We start from the raw sequence: 22,057 nt of genomic DNA on the forward strand, positions 1-22,057 counted from the left end.
ATTTTATAATTCGATCTATTAAACAAAAAAGGTTTCGTGGTGTAGTTGGTTATCACGTCAGTCTAACACACTGAAGGTCCCCAGTTCGAACCTGGGCGAAGCCATTTTTTATTAATGGCGTCACTTTGAGAAAGAAAACGAAGTTTTTTGCGGCCTTCATCAGTTTGAAGTCTTCAATATACGGTAAATCCCTAATTTTTTTTCTTCTCTTTCTCTTTATTGAATCGATACTTTTGTTTAATTTGTGGAGATAATGTGTAAATTTTGAATTGCTTTCTTAAATTCGAACCCTAATTTTAACTATTGATTTACATTTTACCATATTTGTTTTTTAATTACTTTGTGAATGTGGCGTAGTCTTTTCAAGTTGAAAAATTGATATACTTAACCGCCATATTAGATTATGATTTTTGGTAATTATACAATGATTTTAATTGAAGTTCTTTGGGTTTTATTGAATATGTATTGGATTAAACTGCATTTTAGGGTTGTCAATTGGATTGCTTGTTGAAAATTGTAAGTTAGTCCAATTATTTATTGAAAATTGATATCCAGTTTATGTGAATTTTTGAAGTATTTGAGGGTAGCAAAAGATCCGACCTTAGCTCAGTTGGTAGAGCGGAGGACTGTAGTTGATCAGCAGATTAATCCTTAGGTTGCTGGTTCGATTCCGGCTTTCGGAATTAATACTTGTGTTTAGGATTATTAGCTGGCTATATAAACCTTAATTTTAGCGTAGTCGGATTTGGGTATTGCTAAAAAACATGAGCAGTTGAGCAGACCTTGGTTCTGTTATAATGATATCAATGATATTAAGTCAACCTTTTGCTCGTTTAGTCGTCTTTACTGCTGCAAAATTTAATATCCTTCTCTTTTTGCAAGTTGGTATTGTTTATAGATTACAGAAACAATAATTAGGGACATGACATCAACTTATCTGCTGGAATTATCAACTTCTTAATATAGAATATAGATTAATGTTACCAGATTGACGAAGACATAATAATCTTTGAAAAGTCCAAGTCTTTGTCTGATGAATAGAAAAGCAGGTTACTCCTATTAATGATTGAGATACAGCAAGTATCAATCTCGTGAGTTTGTTTTATACTTGTAACTTAGGGTTCACTTCAACTTAATTTCAGTTCAGTTCAGCTCCTAATTTCCTTATCTCATAAAATATTTATTTCAGCTCAGTTCAGTCGAGCTAAGTTTAGTCTTATGTTTGCGTTGCTGTGCTTAGATTTTTTTCAGCAGCATGTTACAATGTTAGAACGATTGCCCTCTCATTCAGCTTGAGTGAATACAAATGGCTAACAGCTAAGCGTGTTGCAAATGCTGGTTGTGTGGCTTGTTGTAGCTTTTAGTGAAGTCATTGTCCCATATCCCATGGTGGTTATAGCGATTTCTGCATTTGAAGGTCATGGGGTATGTAGTAAAGGGATAATTTGTGAAATTGGATTTTTTTTCGGAATGATGGTAAATAATCAGTCCTTGTTAAAGCCATTTTTAGAATTATAACTTTGGACACCTTCAGCAGCTTAGTTTTGACCCTTTTTTTTTCCTTTCTTATTTAATGCAATACATCACCTTTTCAACAGTTATGTCCATCTGCTAAATTTGACAAGGGACATGAGAAGCTGCCTGCTAAATGATCTGTGGCCCCTTTTCACAACTTTTTATTTTTTATTTTATTTTGGTGTGTGATTGTGGCCAACATTTCTTGATCAATGTTGAATTTTGTGGCTGAAATAGTAGGTCAGTGTTAATTAACTATGGAAAAGCAAATTAGCAAAAGTTAATGTATAGTATAATATATGGGAATTTTCTAAGAAGAAAAGTCTTTTTTCCTGGGATAACTTTGACTATGTAAATTGATTAAATCTTGTTGCTTCTTTTTTTCCCCCACAGTGGACAATATGCTAAATTTACACAACTCCCTGTATTATTCATATGTAGTTGACATGTCATAGGGTCTTCTATGTGACTTAAGTTTATTATAGATTATGTGGATTGTAAAAAGACTTGAAAGTCAAAGAAGCATGGCCTTGATAGACAGTTTAAAGATGCATAGCCTGCCATTAAAATATCCAGTCCACTTGATTATAGAGTATGAGATAGCTTAAGATCAGTCTTATTGTACTGCATATCAGAAAGGCTGAGAAATATTCCTAAAAAAAATGTTATGCCTGTTGTTGCTCCTGCTTCAGCTAGAATCATTCCTATGGCTAGCTGCAGGCGGTAATATTTCTATGCCTAATTGTCCAGATCACTGTGGTAATGTCAAGATTCCATACCCTTTTGGAATTGGGCCCAATTGCTACCATGACAAATGGTACGAGATAATTTGTAATAGTAATAATAATTCTGTTCTTTCTCCAAAACCGTTTTTGCGCCATTTCAATCTTGAGGTGCTGGACATTAATTGGCCTGGAAGGTACTCCCCTCTAGGTAGACAAGTGAATGATCAGGAAGCAGATGATCAAAGACTTATAGTAAATCTCCTCCCTAAAAACTTTTGTGGAAGTAGCACAGCAGTATTTCACGGATTCGCTACTTCAGTAGTCAAAGGCGTCGACTTCAATGGGAGTCCATTCCGTTATTCTAGGTGGTTCAATGTTTTTATGGTGGAGGGTTGTGGCGGAAGTGTTGTTTTGCAAAAAAGGGGTGGAGAAATTATGACTGGCTGTGCTTCAGTTTGTTCGAATGAAGGTGTAAGCATGAACAAAAGTAATTGTTATGGAGTTGGATGTTGCCAAGCCTCTCTCTTGTCATCTCCAACGGGTGACTACCTGAACAGGGAGGAGGGCTTAGATTTTTATCAGATAGCTCTTGATTACACGGGATTTTCTAATTTCAGCACCTGCAATGTGTCAGCAGCCTTGATTGAAAGTTACTCGGTGAAGAAGTTGTCTGGGAAACTATCAAATCTAAAAGCATTCCCTGCGGTTTTAGAATGGACTCCTAAATACATTATGATACCTCGAAAAAAGCCGTATATGAATTATGACAATTTCAGTTGTAATTATGACAATAATAATGCTGTAAGTTGTACATGCGGTTTTCCCTATGAGGGAAATCCCTTTCTGCCGGACGGATGTCAAGGTAAACTCTTACTGTAATTGTTTTTATCTTCAACGTAGCTTGTTATTTGCCTGTATCATTATTTCCTGAAAACTCATTCGATCTTGTTTTTCTCAGTTGTAACAGCATGTCACAAGTGCAGGGATCGTTGTGATATGGCCTTTTCTGATGACAAAGGTTACTACACTAATTATTACTGTAAAAAAAATCATAAGTTAGAGCTGGCTTCCATTCTTGGTAAGTACATCAAAAGCTGCCTGTAATGGCTCAATCTACTCATATTGTTTGCTTCCATGCTGTATTGATAATGTGTAATCACAAACTTGCTCTAAAGCTGATTATTCCATAATCAAGTAGTTTTGTTAATCTTGTCAATTCCCTGAATTACTCAGTTTGTCATAGTTGTGTTAGACTGTTAGTTGTTCATTTGAGTTCTAATGCACTTCCTTATGTATTGCTGACTGGCCAAGTTCAGTTTTGAATAAGATCAAAAATTCAAAAAGTAAAATTGAAGGAAACCTGTAGAAACTAGAAAGTGTAACTGTGGAAATTACTACTTCGTATTTATCATTTGTTGGGATGTTTAGTGTGGAAAGTTGTTGAAAAGTTAGTGATTAATTTTTCATGTTTGGCTTGATGCGAGGAAATCTATTGAAAATGTATAGCTTAACTTGTGTTCCTAATTTTCAATAGCTTTCAGCAACTTTTTATTTTTATTTTTATCATTTCTTAAGGGAAATTAATTGAAAATTAAACTTACCCTAGAGGCTTCCTCATATTTCTTTGATTTAAATTTTTTTTTTTTATCCTTGGTAATTTTAATCTTTTCATAAAATATCCATAGGTTTCTATAGTACAATTTTACTTAGTTTTCCTCGTTAAACACAAATTTCAAAAAGAACACTAGTAACTCTGAAAAGGTTGTTGCACTTTTAATTCTTTTTTGTTTTGTGTTATCATCTTAGTTAGGAATATATGTCCTGGGCTTCTTACAAGGCCTACATATGTCCTGGGTTTCTTACAAGGCCTACATTCTCAATCTCTTCAATCTTACAAATTTGGTGCTTAGTTATTGTGTTTTTACCTCTGATCTACTCATGTACAGAATTGTCTAAACCCCATTATGATTGATGTTATGTACATAATATTGTTTTCAGCGTTTAGCATAGGCTTGGGATTAGTGCTTTTGGTCCTAGGTTGCTACTGGCTCTATAAATTCGTAAAGAAGAGAAAAGAGATGAAACTTAAAGCTAAATACTTCAAGATTAATGGTGGTTTGCTATTGCAACAGCAAATGTCTTCCACTGATGGTGTTGTTGAGAACACTAAAATTTTTGCTGCAACTGAGCTGGAGAAAGCCACTGACGGTTTCAGTGAAAGCAGAATACTTGGCCAAGGAGGCCAAGGTACGGTCTATAAAGGTATGTTACTGGATGGAAGAATTGTGGCCATAAAGAAATCTAAAAAGGTAGATGAGAGCCAATTGGAACAGTTTATTAATGAAGTGGTTATCCTTTCTCAAATCAATCACCGGAATGTGGTAAAATTGATAGGCTGCTGTTTGGAGACTGAGGTTCCTTTGCTTGTCTATGAGTTCGTCTACAATGGAACGCTATATCAGCATTTACATAATGATACTGAAGATTTTCATGTCTCTTGGAAAATGCGCTTGCAAATTGCAGCAGAATCAGCTGGTGCTCTAGCATACCTGCATTCATCTTCATCTGCTCCTATTTATCACAGAGACATCAAATCATCCAATATACTTTTGGATGAAAAATTCAGAGCAAAGGTTTCAGATTTTGGGACTTCAAGAGCTATTACCATTGAGCAAACTCATGTGACTACCTGTGTTCTAGGCACATATGGTTATTTGGACCCAGAGTACTTTCAATCAAATCAGTTTACTGAGAAAAGTGATGTATACAGCTTTGGTGTAGTCCTGGTTGAGCTTATCACTGGTAAGAAACCAATTTGCCCAACCAAAGAGGGAGGATGGATTAGCTTGGCTGTTGAATTTCTTTCCTATATGGAAAGTTCTAGTCTATCTGATATTCTGGACGCTCGAGTTGTAGATGAGGGTAAGGAAGAGGAGTTTGTGGTTGTTGCTAACCTTGCAAGACAGTGCCTAGAAATGAAAGGGAAGCAACGACCTACTATGAAAGAAATTGCAGTTTTACTAGATGGTATCAGGTCACACCACCCCCCTAATTTCAGGGAACCAATTCCACCAGGAAGCAAGCATGTGGTTACAGAAATGGTTAGCACACATAGCGGTCCTTTCAGTGTAGAAATGCTCTCTTCAGATGACGGTCCTTCCAATTCCATGGAAGTCCAACCACTTATGGTCAACATCTGACAATTGTACGGTACTTTCTGAAGACTTCTGCTGTAGTAATTAATTATACAAAATTGTTTACTAAACTGGAAGTTTGTTAGATACTGTGTTTACCTTCTTGTATTGGGAGCTAGCTTCTCAACCACTTATCTAATTGTATAATTATTGTGCTGCTTAAGAAGCAAATAATTTGCTTTACCCCTTCTGTTTGAAGGAAGCTTAATTGTAGTCATGGTTTTGTTATACAAACCGGTTTTATTTCATGAACACCATAGAAGTGAACTTAGCTTATTTTGTCCTGTTGAATGCAACTTCCATATATCTTATCCCTTCACCAGTTCACCGCCTTCTTGATCCGCACATTGCTGGGACCAATGATTTTATGTAACCAGCCATGCTTAAGACAATCATACTAGCAATGACTAAATTAGTGTTGGGTACAATTTTCTATCAACTTTTTTAGATAGCTACCACCAACGCTTGTCTTAATGGAGGTCTTCAGAAGCATCAGTGTCGTGTGTGTATGTTAAGAGGTAGATACTAGAGAGACTTTTCATGTCTGATCCGACCTTGCTGTCATCCTGTTCCTAATGCTCTTGTCTTCTGAGAACAATAATGTTTGAATATTATCTTAATAATGCTCTTAAATTGATTTGGACTGAACACTAGATGGAGTATTTTGCTGTCACTCCTTTGTGAATACCTACACTCGAACATGACGTAATCATTTGGTGAATATGGCTAATATATCTTTGTCCATGTTGAATTTTATGCCATTATGATAGATGTATGTTACAAAGTATTCAATGAAAGTTGATATTTGGGTATAGTACATGGGAATTTCTAAGAAGGCAAGTCTTTTGTGCATGATAAAACTTTAAATAGCACAACATTTTTTTTTTGGACTTTAATATCTTTTCTAAATTTAATTTGTAATTCGTATATATGCATGGAAAAATACACTTCAACTTCTTCTTCTACTTGAACGCCTCAATTCCATTAGTGGGGTTGGCTACATGAACCAACATAAGGATTTCCCAGAAGGTCAACCACCTTATTACTACTCTCAATCATTGTGGTTCATGTCAAGCGATGTGATAAAGTTTACACTGGTTGTCACTGGCTTACCATATCCCTCCTCCTTTATCCAGGCTTGAGATTGATAACCGAAAACCCATTGGTGGAGTTAAAAAAATAAATAAAAAATAATCACACTTCAACTAATGTAATTAATGTTTTATTCATGCTTATATCCCCTTTTAGCTCTTTATAAACAGTCCTTAAATTTTTATGTATAATTTTCCTTTGATTTTAGCTATAAAACACATCACCTTTAATTTTTAACGTCTTTCTATCTTTGATAGGACTTGAGTTTGTTTTATATTTTGTGGATTACCTAGAAGATGGGTCTATGATAGGGACTTTGATATTCGGAAAATAAGACTTGGAAAAGTCCTAGAAGAATGAATGGTCATGAAAGTAAGACTGTTAAGAGATGCATAGCCAGGCAGTTAAATATCCCGTATACTTGCTTAATGATTATAATACGAGATTGCTTAAGTTCAGTTTTATTGTACTTAATTACATTACACTAAGAAAACCTCTTCAAAAAATATAGAATGGTATGCATGTTGTTGTTCCTGCTTCTGCTAGAATCATTCCTATGGCTAGCTGCAGGCGGTAATATGCCTAGTATTTCATTGCCTAACTGTCCAGATCACTGTGGTAATGTCCGAATTCCACACCCTTTTGGAATTGGGCCTAATTGCTGCCGTGACAAAGGGTACGAGATCATTTGTAATGGATCTGCTCATTCTCCAAAACTGTTCTTGCGTCAATACAATGTCGAGGTGCTGGAAATTAATTGGCCTGGAATGTACTCTCGTGTAGACAAAAGATGGGATGGCCTGGTAGCAGACAGACAAAGACTAAAAATTAATGTTCCCCTTAGAAGCTTTTGTGGAACTAACACAGCTGAGGTACATGCAAACGCTACTTCAGTAGTTAAAAGCATTGACTTCCACGGGAGTCCATACCGTTTTTCTAGGTGGTTGAATGTGTTTATGGTGGAGGGTTGTGGCAGAAGTGTTGTTTTGCAGAAAAGGAGCGGAGAAAATTTGACTGGTTGTGCTGCACTTTGTGCCAACGAAGGTGCAAGCATGAACACAAGTAATTGTTATGGAGTTGGATGTTGCCAAGCCTCACTCTTGTCATCAGGTAACTTCGTTGATAAGGGGAAGGGCTTAGATTTTTATCAGATGATTCTTGATCAGACTGGACTATCTAATTTCAGCACCTGCAATGTGTCAGCAGCCTTGATCGAGACTGGCTCGGTGAAGAAGTTGTCCGGAAAACTATTAAATTTGAAAGAATTTCCTGCAGTTTTAGAATGGAAATTTAGTGACATATTTCAACAAGAACAGTGGGTGGGGACAAAAGACAATGTCACTTGTTATTTTGATGAATTTAATGGTGTACTGTGTCATTGTAATTTTCCTTATGAAGGAAATGCCTATCGCCCCTTAGGTTGCCAAGGTAAACGGAAATATCTTACGTTCTATTTGTTTTTATCAATGTACTTTGTAGTTTTTAGTATTATACATGGTAAACTAATTTAATCTTCATTTTTTCCATATCAGTTGTGAAAGAATGTCGTAAGTGCAGAAGTCGTTGTACTTTGGGCTATACAAATCTCCCAGGTCCTTACGCCTATTTTTCCTGTGAAAAAAATGAAACGTTGAAGCTAGCTTTGATTCTTGGTAAGTACATCAAAAGCTTCCAGCAATGGTCCAATGTGCTCAATCTGCTCATAATATTTACTTCAGCATTGTATTGATAATTTTTCATTACAAACTTGTTCCAAGCTGAATAATTTGCCTTTTCCACTGACCTCATCAATTATTTCAAAAATAAATTCTCTGCTTGTCATTGTTGTGCTAGTTGATCATCTGAGATTTAATACACCCCCCTGCATTTTGTTGATCTGCCTGGTTCGTATCTTTGAATAATATGAAGAAAAGAAAAGACTTTTCTGTTCGCATTAGTGGCTGTCGGCCTGTCATCATTGTTGGTGAATGCTGATGATAATTTGTTTTGATAAATTGTTGGCAGAAAGAAGATGTCTGTTCAGGAGTGTATGCCATTTCTTTTCCATGTTATCTATAGATTTCTACAATTTTTCTAAGTTTTCCTTGTTAAAAATAGACTGTAATATTTTACAAGTCATTTCCTGTTTATTACCATCTTAGCCATGAATATTTTCAATCTTACAAATTGAATGCCTATATTGGGATGGAGTGAATGTGAGTTTATTGTGCTTGTTTTCCTTAACCTTCTCTAGATTTGAATTTTATAAATTCTGTATTTGATGTTGTGTACATAATAATGTTTTCAGCATTCAGCATAGGCGTGGGATTAGTTCTTTTGGTCTTAGGTTGCTACTGGCTTTATAAATTCATTAAGAAGAAAAAAGAGATGAAACAGAAAGCTAAATACTTCAAGATAAATGGTGGTTTGTTACTACAACAACAATTGTCTTCCGAAGATGGTGTTGTTGAGAACACTAAAATTTTTGCTATAACTGAGCTGGAGAAAGCCACTGACGGTTTCAATGAAAACAGAATACTTGGCCAAGGAGGTCAAGGTACGGTCTACAAAGGTATGTTACTAGATGGAAGAATTGTGGCCGTAAAGAAATCTAAAAAGGTAGATGAGAGCCAATTGGAACAATTTATTAATGAAGTGGTTATCCTTTCTCAAATCAATCACCGAAATGTGGTCAAATTGATAGGCTGCTGTTTGGAGACTGAGGTCCCTTTGCTTGTCTATGAGTTCATCCATAATGGAACGCTATATCAGCATTTACATAATGCTACCGAAGATTTTCATGTCTCTTGGAAAATGCGCTTGCAAATTGCAGCAGAATCAGCAGGTGCTCTAGCATACCTGCATTCATCTTCATCTGCTCCTATTTATCACAGAGACATCAAATCATCCAATATACTTTTGGATGAAAAATTCAGAGCAAAGGTTTCAGATTTTGGGACTTCAAGAGCTATTACCATTGAGCAAACTCATGTGACTACCTGTGTTCTAGGCACATATGGTTATTTGGACCCAGAGTACTTTCAATCAAATCAGTTTACTGAGAAAAGCGATGTATACAGCTTTGGTGTAGTCCTGGTTGAGCTTATCACTGGCAAGAAACCAATCTGCCCAACCAAAGAGGGAGGATGGATTAGCTTGGCTGTTGAATTTCTTTCCCACATGGAAAGTTCTAGTCTCTCCGAAATTCTGGATGCTCGAGTTGTAGATGAGTGTAAGGAAGAGGAGTTTGTGGCTGTTGCTAACCTAGCAAGACAATGCCTAGAAATGAAAGGGAAGCAACGGCCTACTATGAAAGAAATTTCAGTTTTACTAGATGGTATCAGGTCGCACCACCCCCTTCATTTCAAAGGACCAATTCCGCCAGAAAGCAAGTATGTGGTTACAGAAATGGTTAGCACCCATAGCGGTCCTTTCAGTATAGACATGCTCTCTTCAGATGATGGTCCCTCTACTTCCATGGAAGTCCAACCACTTATTGTCAACATCTGACAGTTTTACGGTACTTTCTGGAGACTTTTTCTGTAGTAATTATACAAAATTGTAGCTTATTACATCTGTGTGTTAAACTGGAAGTTTGTTAGATACTGTGTTTACCTTCTTGTATTAGGAGCTGCCTTCTCGACCACTTGTCTAATTGTATAATAATTGTGCTGCTTCAGAAGCAAATATTTGGCTTTATCCCTTTTGTTGGAAGGAAGCTTAATTGTAATCATGGTTATTTGAATTTCTTATAGAAAACATTTTTAGTTCATGAACACCATAGGAAGTGAACTTGTTTTTTCCGGATTGTAGATCTGCACACTGCTGGGACCAATGATTAAATGCAACCAAACAGATACTAACAATCATACTACTTTTTATTCATGGATGCATCATACGAAGTAATATTTAAAAAGTAACCTGCTGATTCTGAAACTAAATAGAAAAATTGATCATAGACCATTTGCAACATGATAATCTGAAACTAACATAAGCTACTGATGCCCAAATGTTCTGCTAAGTTGCTGATCAATAAGCCTATGGCAGGAGCAATCTTGATCAAATCTTCATAAAATACAACCTAAATTCATTCTGTCACAGCAATTCTGTCCATGATCTTCGAAACTACATCTTTGGACTCCTCCAGAAGTTTAATGCTCTTATTGAGCCTTTCTCTCTTTCCCGCCACAGCTGGAGACTCTTCTAGCATCCTCTCAACGCCTCCTCCGTAAGGTCCCATCACTTCATTCACAACCTCACCCTCCAATTCATTGTTCACTAAATTCTGAATACTAAACAGCAAATGGAGAGCTATGGAATCCACCAACCTCTTCAAAACAATCTTCCAGTATGACATCATTCGCATCTTCATGTCAAAAGCTTGCTCAGCTAGGTGCTTATACTTTTGTAAATGTGCCAAATCAACCTTACCAAGTCCTTCGAATTCCATGCTGGTTACCTTTTTACCTGTATTCACCTGTACAGATTTGCCTTCCACAATATTCATAAACTTATCCTGATGCGACATAAGCCGATTCCAGACAGATAGGTATTGTGAATCACAAGTATAGTCAGCATATGTCTCCATCTGCACAATCTCCTTGACACGAATAATTGACTGATCTTTCTTCCTAGAAATCAGATTAACTGCAGCTCTTCTGCAGGAGCTCTGAAGAGATGGGTAATTGTCAGAATGCTGCATTATAATGGAGAGCGCTGCACTTTCTACATATCCCCAAAATTTAGTCATGAATTCAGCCGGAGTTTGTGATATTTCCTTCACTTCCCTCTGCAATAAAGTGATAAAAGCTGAGTGAGGAAGGAAATTGGGTAGTCCAATTCCCTTAGCTTCCTCAAGAACTTGAATTTCAACCTTTAGGAAATTACCTAATTTAGTTTCATCTTTCTTTTTTGAATGCATAAGCTCTGAAAACCCGCGTAGCATCTCAGCTAAACGAGCTTTGCAATGCATATTCATATCATCAGGGTACTCATCGTACTCTCCTCTAATAAGGATCTTCCTTAGGGATTCTTTCACTGATCCCATAATCTGCATGAATCCTGTCATAGCCTCAGCCACAGACGATAGGTTCTGAGGCAAGTTGTTCAGTTCATCAACATAAGCATTCAACTTAGTATTAATCTGATGCACAATATTGGGCAAGCATTTTGAAATAATGCTAGCCTGAATGTGAACCAACCTCTGAGCAAGCTCCGGGATGCCTACTATCGATTTATCAATCCTTGACAGCAAAGGGTGGGACTCAAACAGTCTTGCCTCTTCCAATCGTGCTTCTTCATATGTTTCTTGCCCAATCCTGTTCCTAACACACACATAGCCTAGCCCAATTATGACATCATCATTGGTTACCTTCTCTAACAAACCTTCTGGAGCTTTATCAACATTGGTTACCTTCTCTAACACACACATAGCCTAGAGTCCTCTGCCCATTTTATCAACATTCTGTGACATCATAATTGACTCACAAGTCGAAAAATCCACTGTTGCAGACAGAACATTCAAAATGATACTCTCTTCAGGGGTAATATACTCCATTATAATATCCCTGATTTTTTCATATATGTTTGCTGGTTGGCCTCGGACTGGCACTCGGGTGATCCCAGGGAGATCAACCATGGTCAAGTCAGGAACTCCTTTTTTCCTGACTATAAGTGTTATTGGAGTACTACATATTCCTTTGGCTTTTCCTGCAATTTCTTGAGTAGCCGAGTTTATTGCTTCAGTGACATGAGCTTCATCTGTTTGCAAGACTTTACCCATGTACTCAAGGGAGAGTTGTGGGGTCAGGTCAGACTGGTGCTGAAGGCGCATGATGAGTGGGACTCGAGTGCAGATACCTTGACCTCTAGGTAGGCTAATACCTGCTAAGGACTCTAAGACACTAGATTTTCCTGATGATTGGTCACCTACAACGACGATTGTAGGTAGTTGGATGCCTTCCTTCATGACTTTGAGTGTTCGCAGCTTGTCGACTGCATCGAGGAGAGGGCGTATTTGATCATTGTATGAGGAGATGAGTGGTGGTGGGACTGGGATATCATGCTCATCAGCATGAGTAGTATCAGTAGGTACAAGGGATTTGTTCATGTCTTTATCATTGAGGTTTGTTTTGGTGGGCTTTCTAGCTGATTTCGGCTTATTTTGTTGTACCATTTTTTGGAAAAATGTCTCAAGGATAATATGTTTCTAGGAAGTGTTGTGGAGGAGATGATGAGGATTATAGCCAGCAAAAAATTAGAAGTATTACTTGGATACTTATAAAAGGGAATAAATTTGACTTAAAAGCAGTGAAACTGAATGGATGGAAGTTGAAGTGATTCATGCAAGGTTAAACCTTTTTAGTTGATCATTATAGTAATGTCAAAGGACTGCCTAGTGAAGTTCCTGTTAATGTATCTAGCCCTATTATATGTTGTGATTAAACCATCGTCTCAATTAATGCTATTGGTTATCAATTGAAACCCTTGGCATTTTGTGAAGGTACGTAAAATACATACTCCTTTTGTCTGTTAAAAATTGTCCTATTACGATGTTGTCTTTCGTAACTCTCTGTTACAAAAATACAAATATTGTTCATCTCAGACTTGCCAATAAATTTTTATCCTTTTTAAAAGATAGTCATCATTTTGAAGTTGCGATTGTTTTGGTGCATTGTACTTCCACACTCCTAAACAAGATAATTGTGTTAAAAACAACACAACAACAAACAAAAATAATACAGTAGTATATAGAATTGTCAATAACATAAGATTTCTTCATTTCACCAAAATATTAATTAAAGCTTTAGGATATATAATATTACCTTGCTTGACCCTCCCTTCAAAAACAATATTACCTTGCTTGACATGTGAAGATAAAATAAAAACTATTTAACTTTTATATAGGTAAATGAAGAAAGCTTCAATCATTATTTTCTTAAATTCAAGTAACTGCATTGGTTTTTCTTAAATCAGTGCCTTTGAGTTTATCTCGATTGTCTTCCATGCTAAATAAGTGATCGCCTTCACGAGGACATTGTAAGTATGACTACACCACATTTAAAGATGTAAAAAAATTCCATTCCAAAACAAAATAAAATCAAATTGAAATATAGATTTGTATGAACACAATATTTTTTTTTTTTTTTTTTTGGTGAAAATGAACACAATAATTTAATATGTCTCAAATATAAAATAGTTCTGACTTGACTTCACCGAACCCAACCCACACACCCACATTGACACCTCTACTACCCAACCCAAAGTCTGAATGTATAAAGTGAACAAAGAAGGGTCCTTTTTTTTCACTTTCTATGTCTTTCTATTTATCTGCCTAGCTATCTAATTAAACTATTTATAATGCCCTGTGGATGCAGAATTGGCACAGCTGACTGGCATTGCAGCAATTCTTCGCTTCCCTCTCCCTGATCTCGATGATATTGAAATGTGATCGACGTAGATCTATGGAAAGACCAACTTTGTACACCACTAATTATTACTGAAACATACTGAAAATTGTATATCACAAACTCTGTTAGCGACCCCTTTTCCTTCCAAGACTTAAAGTCTTGGAAGTTGTATGTTATAATTAAGTTATAGTCTAAGTTGCGAAATATGATTCATTTCTTCGTAGTGTGTTGTAATGTCAGGTAATAATTCTACTATTCAGATTCTTTCTTGTAGCATCCCATGTAACACTACATTCTTTGGTTGTTGTGTTATGTGTAGCAGACACACTCTTAATTGTTGCATTAGTAGCAGGAATGTTCTCACTTTGTTCACTTAAAAAAAACAGAATTATTTTATATAATATGATATTAAAGTATGAACTAATTTATACAATGAAGAAGATAATTAGTTATTTTGGTATAAAGCTTTTATACCTTATTGTTTGATTTGTCTCTGGTGGTCTTGATTTTGACATAACAAATTTCACTCGAATCTTTTTTTTTTTTCACTAAAATTTTAAGAATTACCTAATAAGTTTGGTATATATATACAATGTACAATAATTGAATGTAAAAACAATTATTTTATACATATAAACTTACTTGTTTAAAGTGTATCTTTCATAACTATTACCATATTCATTTTGTTCTATAACCTTCTTTAGAGTTAATGGTTCAGATTTCCCATCTCTAAATTAAAGCAAGTGTATCACTCTAAATGGCACATCACTACATTATAAATTAATTACATGACATTAGTTTGAATGCATATCACTAAAATGATTATTATCATATTTATATATGTGCATGATGATTTAATGAAATGTACATTTGTTATTTAAGTCTCAATGAATACTCAAATGAACAAATATACATATATGATCATAATTATATCTATAAATGAACATTATGAGTATCAAATATGATCATATACAATGATGTTTCAATGAAATGTACTTTTGTTCTTAAATCTCAATAAATACTCATATGAACAAATATAAATATATGATCATAACTATATCTATAAATGAACATTATGAGTATCAAATATGATCATATACAAATAACATATTAAACAAAGATAAAACCAATTTTTATCAAATACAACTAGCATATTAGACATGAACATAATATATTCTGTAAATGACTAATTACCTTGGTAGTGGAGACATTGTTAAAAGTTCAGGATCTACAATTGGATCATTTTGGCGGTTTTTTTTTCAATTTGTCTACTCTTGACTAAAGAGGTACATCATCATCATCGTCTCTGTTTTATTTAATAAATTGTTAATGTTTTAGTTATTTTCAGTAAAATCTTAGAACAATTACTACAATCGCAAAAAATTTTAACAAAAATTAGGTTTTACAAATAAATTCGCTCTATAATTTTTATCGCAAGAATATGAACAAAATTACTTACTCTTTGGTAACATTTTGCTCTGATTTTCCAGTTTCATCTTGCATGTTCTTCTCTAAAGCGTTTTTTTTTGCAAAATCACTCTACAATCACAAGGAAAAGAACCAAAATTATGCTTCATACAAAAATTGTACTAAAATCGTAATCAAATGAACAAAATTACTTACTCTTTATCAAAATGCTGCTGCGATTGTTTAATTTCATCTCGAATATCAGACATTTGAAGCAATTATGAAGTGTTTTGAAGCAATTTTGCAATAATTTGAAGAGAATTTCGTTCCGATTCGACGGTGTTGATGAGAGAGAAATTCTACAAAAATGAAGAAGATGGTTTTTAGAGAGAGAATAATTTGATATGGATAGTTTTTTTTTTTTTAATATATATATATGTGGGGTAGGGGAAGTTATTTCTAATTTACAGCAGTTACTGTGGTTAGTGGGGGTGAGTGGGGGTAGTTACTGTAGTTTGTGGGGGTAGGGGAAAAACGCAAAACACTGCGTTTTGTAGGGGGTGTAGGTTATGGTACCTACACTAGGGTCTAGTGTATACTAATTAGTTTTGGTGTGGCACAGTTTGAAAAACTCAAACCTAAATATTATGGTTTACTTTTGGTTTAGGCTATAAACCGCAAATCGATCTTTCATCCCTAGACTGTACATAAGCATAACATTAATCTTGAAAAATAATTTTTCCTTGAGATTAAATTAGTAAGTGATCAAAGTGTTGAAATTGTGTTTGCCTGTTTGGTAGGGAATTAGGGATGGAGTTATGGTGGTGGTTGAAGTTGTTGAAACTGGGGCGGAATTCCAATTCAACAGGGAGGGTGTGAAATTAAAGTGGGAAAAGGAAGATGAAATATCTTATTTTCATATTAGCAAAACAAAGATTTTGACTACCTTTCCTTTGATCAAAGGGTGTGGAATCAAAGTTGGAAAAGGAAGATGAAATATTCATGTCCTCGCATTAAAGAAACAAAGGTCAAAGGGTGATGAAATTGGAAGTATTATATATTCAAAGTGGAATCAACTTTCTATATTGTTTCTATATATAGATTATTATTCACATAATGTTAATATAGATACTATTATATTTTATTCCACTCTGTTGTCTTATGTTAACTTAATTCTCATAATACTATTAGTATACATATAAGGTCAGATATTCATTTAATCCTTCATCTAATGTTAATGATTTATAAATACTACCTCCATTACATATTACATATTATGTGCAACGATTAGACATTTTTCCTCTCTACTTTATGTCAAATCGTTGCAGATAATATGCAACAGAGGTAGTATAAAGAAAAGATAATCTTGTATGTAGTACTTGTTGGCCTTGGAATCGTCTTAATAAATAGTTTATTATTATTATTATTATTCTATTGTCATAGTATTTACTTGTGGATAATTCATGATATGATTGGTTAAGTTTCTGCATTGGTATACACGCTGAAGAGAAATGCTTAACTTATAAAAATATAAAAAAGGTATTCCTTAAATTATTCGTATTAATTAGTTTGTGGCTAAGATTATAATACTGATTTTTTTATCTCAAGAATTGCAAATGGAAAAAACAAAAGGAGCCGGAAGGAGGTCTTGACTTTTTGCACAAGAAGATGAAAGGAACTCCTGATGACTTGGAAAAGTCATAGTTGTACTGCTTAAAAAGTTGAATAAGCTTATAATAATACAATGCAGTGATAACAGAAGTAGGAACAAAATACACATTAGTACATTACACAATGCTGATGTCCCTTTTTCTGTTTCTTCTGCTGGCATGCTTAGTACTGCAGCTAACAGCATCATACTCCCCTCCATCCTTTGCCAAGCGTGGCTGTCAAGAATACTGCGGTGATGTCCTGATTCCATATCCTTTTGGAATCACTCCTAACTGCTACTACAACAAGTTTTATGAAATCATTTCGTACCCCTAAACCTTTCCTGCATAAGTTCAATTTAGAAGTGATGGATATACAATGGGATGGCGTCGAATCAGTATGTGAATCGAAATCTGCTTGTAAGAACTGCTGTCCATAATACATGCAGGTCTAATGCTAGTATTGATTTTAGAGGTAGTCCATTTGCTTTCTCAAGTTCGTCGAATGTTCTTGTCATGGAAGGTTGTAGTGGCAGTATTGTCTTAAGAAATAGGAGTGGAAATATCTTGAGTGGTTGTGCTACCGTTTGTGGAAAACATACTACTGTTGAGAAAGATTTGTATGGGGTTGGAGGCTGTCAAGCCTTGTTAACTAACACTGAAAGCTCCTTTGAGGTAGTCCATAATTGGATTTCAGATTGTTGATCACAGAAACCAGACCATCATAGGTCTTATCTTTGATTAGCAAGTAATAATCATCTTTCAATTATTACTAATTATTAGAGGATATATGCTTGCTTGGAGACATTATTGTGCTTAAGTTTTTGTATCCAGACTAGATGAATCCATAAACTTAACATAATGTTTTTATATGTTTTTGTGACGCTTATTTCAGGATTCAGTTTAGGCATGGGATTAATGGAACACTTTATCAGCATATTCATGATGCAAATGGAGATTTTCATGTTACTTGGAAAATGCGTCTGCAAATGGCAGCAGAATCAGCTGATGCTATAGCATACCTGCATTCATCTTCATCTGCCCCTATTTATCACAGAGACATTAAGTCCGCAAACATACTTTTGGATGCTAAATTTAGAGCCAAAGTTTCAGATTTTGGGGCCTCAAGAGCCATTGACATTGAACAAACACATGTGACTACATGTGTTATTGGGACGTATGGTTATTTAGATCCAGAGTACTTCCAGTCAAATGTATTCACTGAGAAAAGTGATGTTTACAGCTTCGGGGTAGTCCTTGTTGAGCTTATAACTGGCAAAAAACCAATCTGCCCCACCAATGACGGGGGATGGATTAGTTTGGCAGTTGAATTTCTGTTCCACATGGAAAATTCTCGTCTCTTTGATATTTTGGATCCTCGGATTTTAGATGAGGGAAAGAAGGAAGAGTTTGTTGCTGTTGCTAAGCTTGCAAGACAATGCGTAAAAATGAATGGAAAAGAAAGGCCTACTATGAAAGAAATCGCGATTGTGCTAGATGAGATCAGGTCATCCCATGTGTCTTATTCCATGGAACCAAATTCTATGGTTGGCAAGGAAGTGATGATGGAATTGAGTGATAAGCATGTTGGTTCTTCAAGTACAAGCTCATTCTTTCCTGGTGTTGACACGGATGCTTCCTCCACTATGGTCCAACGAGCTATGGCACATACATTATGATGTAAGATACTTGAAACTATAGCTAAGGAAGGTTTCATGAAATTATATTCATAGAAAAATGAAATATATATTTCTGAGCATGTATTTTGTTAGGATGACCTTATCCTGAATTGAATACCTTGTCCAAAAACTTTGTGGTGCAACATGTAGCTAATTGTGAATAGAATGTATTAAGGAAGGTCATTGTAATATACTTGTATTTTAGCTTTTCAGGTTTTTTCTTTTTTATCTCCTAAGGTAGTAACTAGTAAGGTAATGCTGATATCTACTGTGTTTTTTAAAACTGTTTTCATGAAATTTGCAAATAATCTGGATATTCTTTATAACTGTTTACATGAAATTTGCTAATAATCTGGAAATTCACAAACTATTTTTCACGCATTCACAATATGCCAACTTTTTCTTGGTGGATATTTCTACAATCTTTAATTCTGCAAATATGTTGAATGATCATGTGTTTGATGCTACTGAAAACATCACCTGCCTATAACTATAATCAAGAAGCAACCGCCTTCAATCCTACCATCATAATTTCAATCAAATGTTATTTAACAGAAGGCATTCTGCACTAATAAGCCTATTGAAGCTCTGTTATGTACTTTAAATTCCTACACACAATATTTAATAGGAATTCTTATGGTACCTGCTAATTCCTTTGTCTTCTGCTAGGACTTAGATGTCTAACAGGGATTCAGAAACTACGAAAAGCTAACAGTTCAATGACAGTGAAATAGAACCATGATGAATCGGGAGAGTTGAGAAACTACTTTACAAATTTACTTTAACAGCATAAACAAACTCGCAGGTGAGCATAATATCGCTTGGTTTAGGCCGGGAAGCCAGAACATAATACCTAAAACAAAACACACAAACTGAAAAGTAAAATAAGACCAACTTAGTAGAAGCATAAACAATAAGCTACTGACTTGCTAATCTGCTAGTGATGCAGCAGTAGCACTTAATCTTATTCTTGAAACTAACAGGACGAACAGAATCTCACATGGTTCTGATGAACCCTCATTCAGTAAGAGCAATTCTGTCCATAATCTTTGAGACAACATCCTTAGACTCCTTCAGCAGTTTAATACTCTTATTCAGCCTCTCTCTCTTTGTTGCTACAGATGGAGACTCCTCTAGCATCCTTTCGATGCCTCCCCCATACGGCCCCATCAGCTCATTCACTATCTCGTACTCCAGTTCTTTGTTCACCAGATTCTGAATACTGAACAGCAGATGCAAGGCCATTGAATCAACCAGCCTTCTTAGAACAATCTTCCAGTACGCTGTCATCCTAATCTTCATGTCCAATGCTTGCTGTGCCACATGCTTGTGCATCCTCAAATGCTCAATTTTAACCTCACCGAACCCTTTCATTTTCACAACTGGTTTCTCAGACTCGTCCTCAAGAACCCTCATGAATTCTTCTTGGCTGGTCATCAGCTCAGTCCAAATGGTCATGTACTCAGGATTGCAAGTGTAATCAGCAAGCTTTTCCATCTCAACAATTTCTACAACGCGCTTAACAGATTGATCTTTCATCTTGCTGATCAGACTGTTTGCAGGCCTCCTAGTTGAGGACTGAAGCGGTGGGTAGTTGTCACAGTGATGCATCAGCACTTGCACCACCACATTTTCAATGTATTGCCACACCTTGTTAACAAAATCCACAGGACTTCCAGAAATTCCCTCAACCTTTCTCTGCAGGATGGTAAGAAACCCACCACGAGGAAGGAAATTTGGCAGCCCAATACCCTTAGCCTCCTCCAGAACCCGAACCTCTTCCATCAGAAATGCAGTGTTAGCTCAGAAAACCTGTTCAGCATCTCCGCCAAACGAGCAGTACAATGCATACCTGAATCATCAGGATAATCATCATATTCACCCCTAATCAGAATCTTTCTGAGAGACTCCTTTGCAGATCCCGTGATCTGCATAAACACCGCCATTGCCTCTGCCGCAGATGATAAATTCTGAGGCATGCTATTCAGTTCAGCAACATTAGAATTCAACTTTGCATTTATCTGCTTAACAATGTTAGGCAAACACTTTGAGATTATACTAGCCTGTATATGAACCAACCTTTGGGCCAATACAGGAACCCCCACAGTCGAGTCATCAATCCTCGACAGCAAAGGGTGAGACCCAAACAGCCTTGCCTCCTCCAACCGCGCTTCCTCATAAGTTTCCTCCCCAATTCTGTTCCTAACACACACATACCCGAGACCAATACTGACATCATCATTTGTAACCTTCTCCAATAAGCCTTCAGGAGCCTTATCAGCCTTAGTCACAACAGCAAGTGTCCTCTGTCCAGTTTTATCAACACTCTGAGACATCATAATAGACTCACACGTCGAAAAATCAACTGTTGCAGATAACACATTCAGGACAATACTCTCCTCTGGAGTAATATACTCCATAATAATATCCCGAATCTGTTCATATATATTCTCAGGCTGTCCATGAACAGGAACCCGAGTGATACCGGGCAGATCAACCATTGTTAAATCTGGGACACCATGTTTCTTCACAACTAATGTTATGGGAGCATTAGATATCCCCTTAGCATTACCCGCGATTTCTTGAGTAGCAAAGTTGATTGCATCAGACACATTAGCTTCATCAGTCCTCACATTTTTACCCATGTACTCAAGGAAGAGTTCAGGGTCAGGACTAGAATGATGCTGCAGGCGCATAATAAGCGGAACCCGGGTGCATATACCTTTCCCTCTAGGAAGACTAATCCCAGCTAAGGACTCTAGCACACTAGATTTGCCAGAGGACTGATCACCAACTACGACGATAGTTGGTAACTGAATCCCCTCCTTCATAACTTTCAGGTTTCTTAGCTTGTCGACTGCATCAAGGAGAGGCCGAATACGGTCATTGTATGATGAAATCAGGGGTGGTGGTGGGGTGATATCAACATCTTCAGCATGAGAGTTAATTGTGAACAGTGGTGTATGAACTGGTACGAGTGACTTGCTATCATCGTTAACGTTTGTTCTTGTTGCTCTACTACTGGATTTTGGTTTGTTTTGTAGTACCATTTTTTTAGGCAGTTGGTAAAAGCACTTAATCTAGTTACAAGAGGGAATTGTTGGTTGTTTCTGTTGTATGAAACTATGAACTATGAAGTATGAGTATTTATAGTGAAATGTTACGAATTTACGAGTGATTTGGTGGAAGTTGGAGTGTTACATGCTAATTTAAATGTAAATGAAGACTTTTGGATAACCCAAAAAATTAAAATGATTGGGAGTATCAATGCATAAGCAGGTTGCAGGACAATTATTGTTGTGCAGTAATAGAAGTGGGAAACGTTTGGTTTATTTAAGCTTGTTAAGCAGTGATTTAGAGAGGATTAAAGCATTATATCTACAATTAGTATTGATTAATGAGTTAATG

The 22,057-nt window shown here is 36.0% G+C and overlaps 6 protein-coding genes and 2 non-coding genes across 8 annotated transcripts; 5 read left to right on the top strand and 3 right to left on the bottom strand.

Moving 5' to 3' along the window:
• The first annotated feature begins 30 nt into the window (after nt 1-30).
• TRNAV-AAC lies at nt 31-104 on the top strand. Its single transcript has one exon. It is a non-coding gene; the product is annotated as a tRNA-Val (tRNA).
• Nucleotides 105-117: 13 nt separating this feature from the next.
• LOC110701149 (wall-associated receptor kinase-like 1) lies at nt 118-5,710 on the top strand. Its single transcript, XM_021878737.1, has 3 exons — nt 118-3,102; nt 3,199-3,318; nt 4,239-5,710. The coding sequence occupies exons 1-3, from the start codon at nt 2,178-2,180 to the stop codon at nt 5,438-5,440; spliced, it is 2,247 nt and encodes a 748-aa protein (XP_021734429.1). The 5' UTR covers nt 118-2,177; the 3' UTR covers nt 5,441-5,710.
• Nucleotides 595-683, top strand: TRNAY-GUA. Its single transcript is given in 2 exon segments — nt 595-632; nt 648-683. It is a non-coding gene; the product is annotated as a tRNA-Tyr (tRNA).
• Nucleotides 5,711-6,896: 1,186 nt separating the features above from the next.
• Nucleotides 6,897-10,277, top strand: LOC110701150 (wall-associated receptor kinase-like 8). Its single transcript, XM_021878738.1, has 3 exons — nt 6,897-7,954; nt 8,059-8,178; nt 8,814-10,277. Exons 1-3 carry the CDS (start codon nt 7,039-7,041, stop codon nt 10,013-10,015), a joined length of 2,238 nt encoding a protein of 745 aa, XP_021734430.1. The 5' UTR covers nt 6,897-7,038; the 3' UTR covers nt 10,016-10,277.
• Nucleotides 10,278-10,363: 86 nt separating this feature from the next.
• On the bottom strand, nt 10,364-13,012 carry LOC110701152 (dynamin-related protein 4C-like). The gene has a single exon (XM_021878740.1). It carries the CDS (start codon nt 11,934-11,936, stop codon nt 10,593-10,595), a length of 1,344 nt encoding a protein of 447 aa, XP_021734432.1. The 5' UTR covers nt 11,937-13,012; the 3' UTR covers nt 10,364-10,592.
• Nucleotides 11,940-12,680, bottom strand: LOC110701438 (putative dynamin-related protein 4A). Its single transcript, XM_021879093.1, has one exon. The coding sequence runs from the start codon at nt 12,678-12,680 to the stop codon at nt 11,940-11,942; it is 741 nt and encodes a 246-aa protein (XP_021734785.1).
• A 3,925-nt stretch (nt 13,013-16,937) lies between the features above and the next one.
• On the top strand, nt 16,938-19,088 carry LOC110701439 (wall-associated receptor kinase-like 1). The gene is made up of 3 exons (XM_021879094.1): nt 16,938-16,966; nt 17,072-17,224; nt 17,866-19,088. Exons 1-3 carry the CDS (start codon nt 16,938-16,940, stop codon nt 18,647-18,649), a joined length of 966 nt encoding a protein of 321 aa, XP_021734786.1. The 3' UTR covers nt 18,650-19,088.
• A 433-nt stretch (nt 19,089-19,521) lies between these two features.
• Nucleotides 19,522-22,033, bottom strand: LOC110701151 (dynamin-related protein 4C-like). Its single transcript, XM_021878739.1, is given in 2 exon segments — nt 19,522-20,451; nt 20,454-22,033. Coding segments are annotated over 2 exon segments (2,031 nt in total). The 5' UTR covers nt 21,700-22,033; the 3' UTR covers nt 19,522-19,666.
• Between the last annotated feature and the right edge of the window lie 24 nt (nt 22,034-22,057).

This window comes from Chenopodium quinoa, unplaced genomic scaffold (assembly GCF_001683475.1).
Source record: "Chenopodium quinoa cultivar QQ74 unplaced genomic scaffold, ASM168347v1, whole genome shotgun sequence".
Taxonomy (NCBI): Eukaryota; Viridiplantae; Streptophyta; class Magnoliopsida; order Caryophyllales; family Amaranthaceae; genus Chenopodium; species Chenopodium quinoa.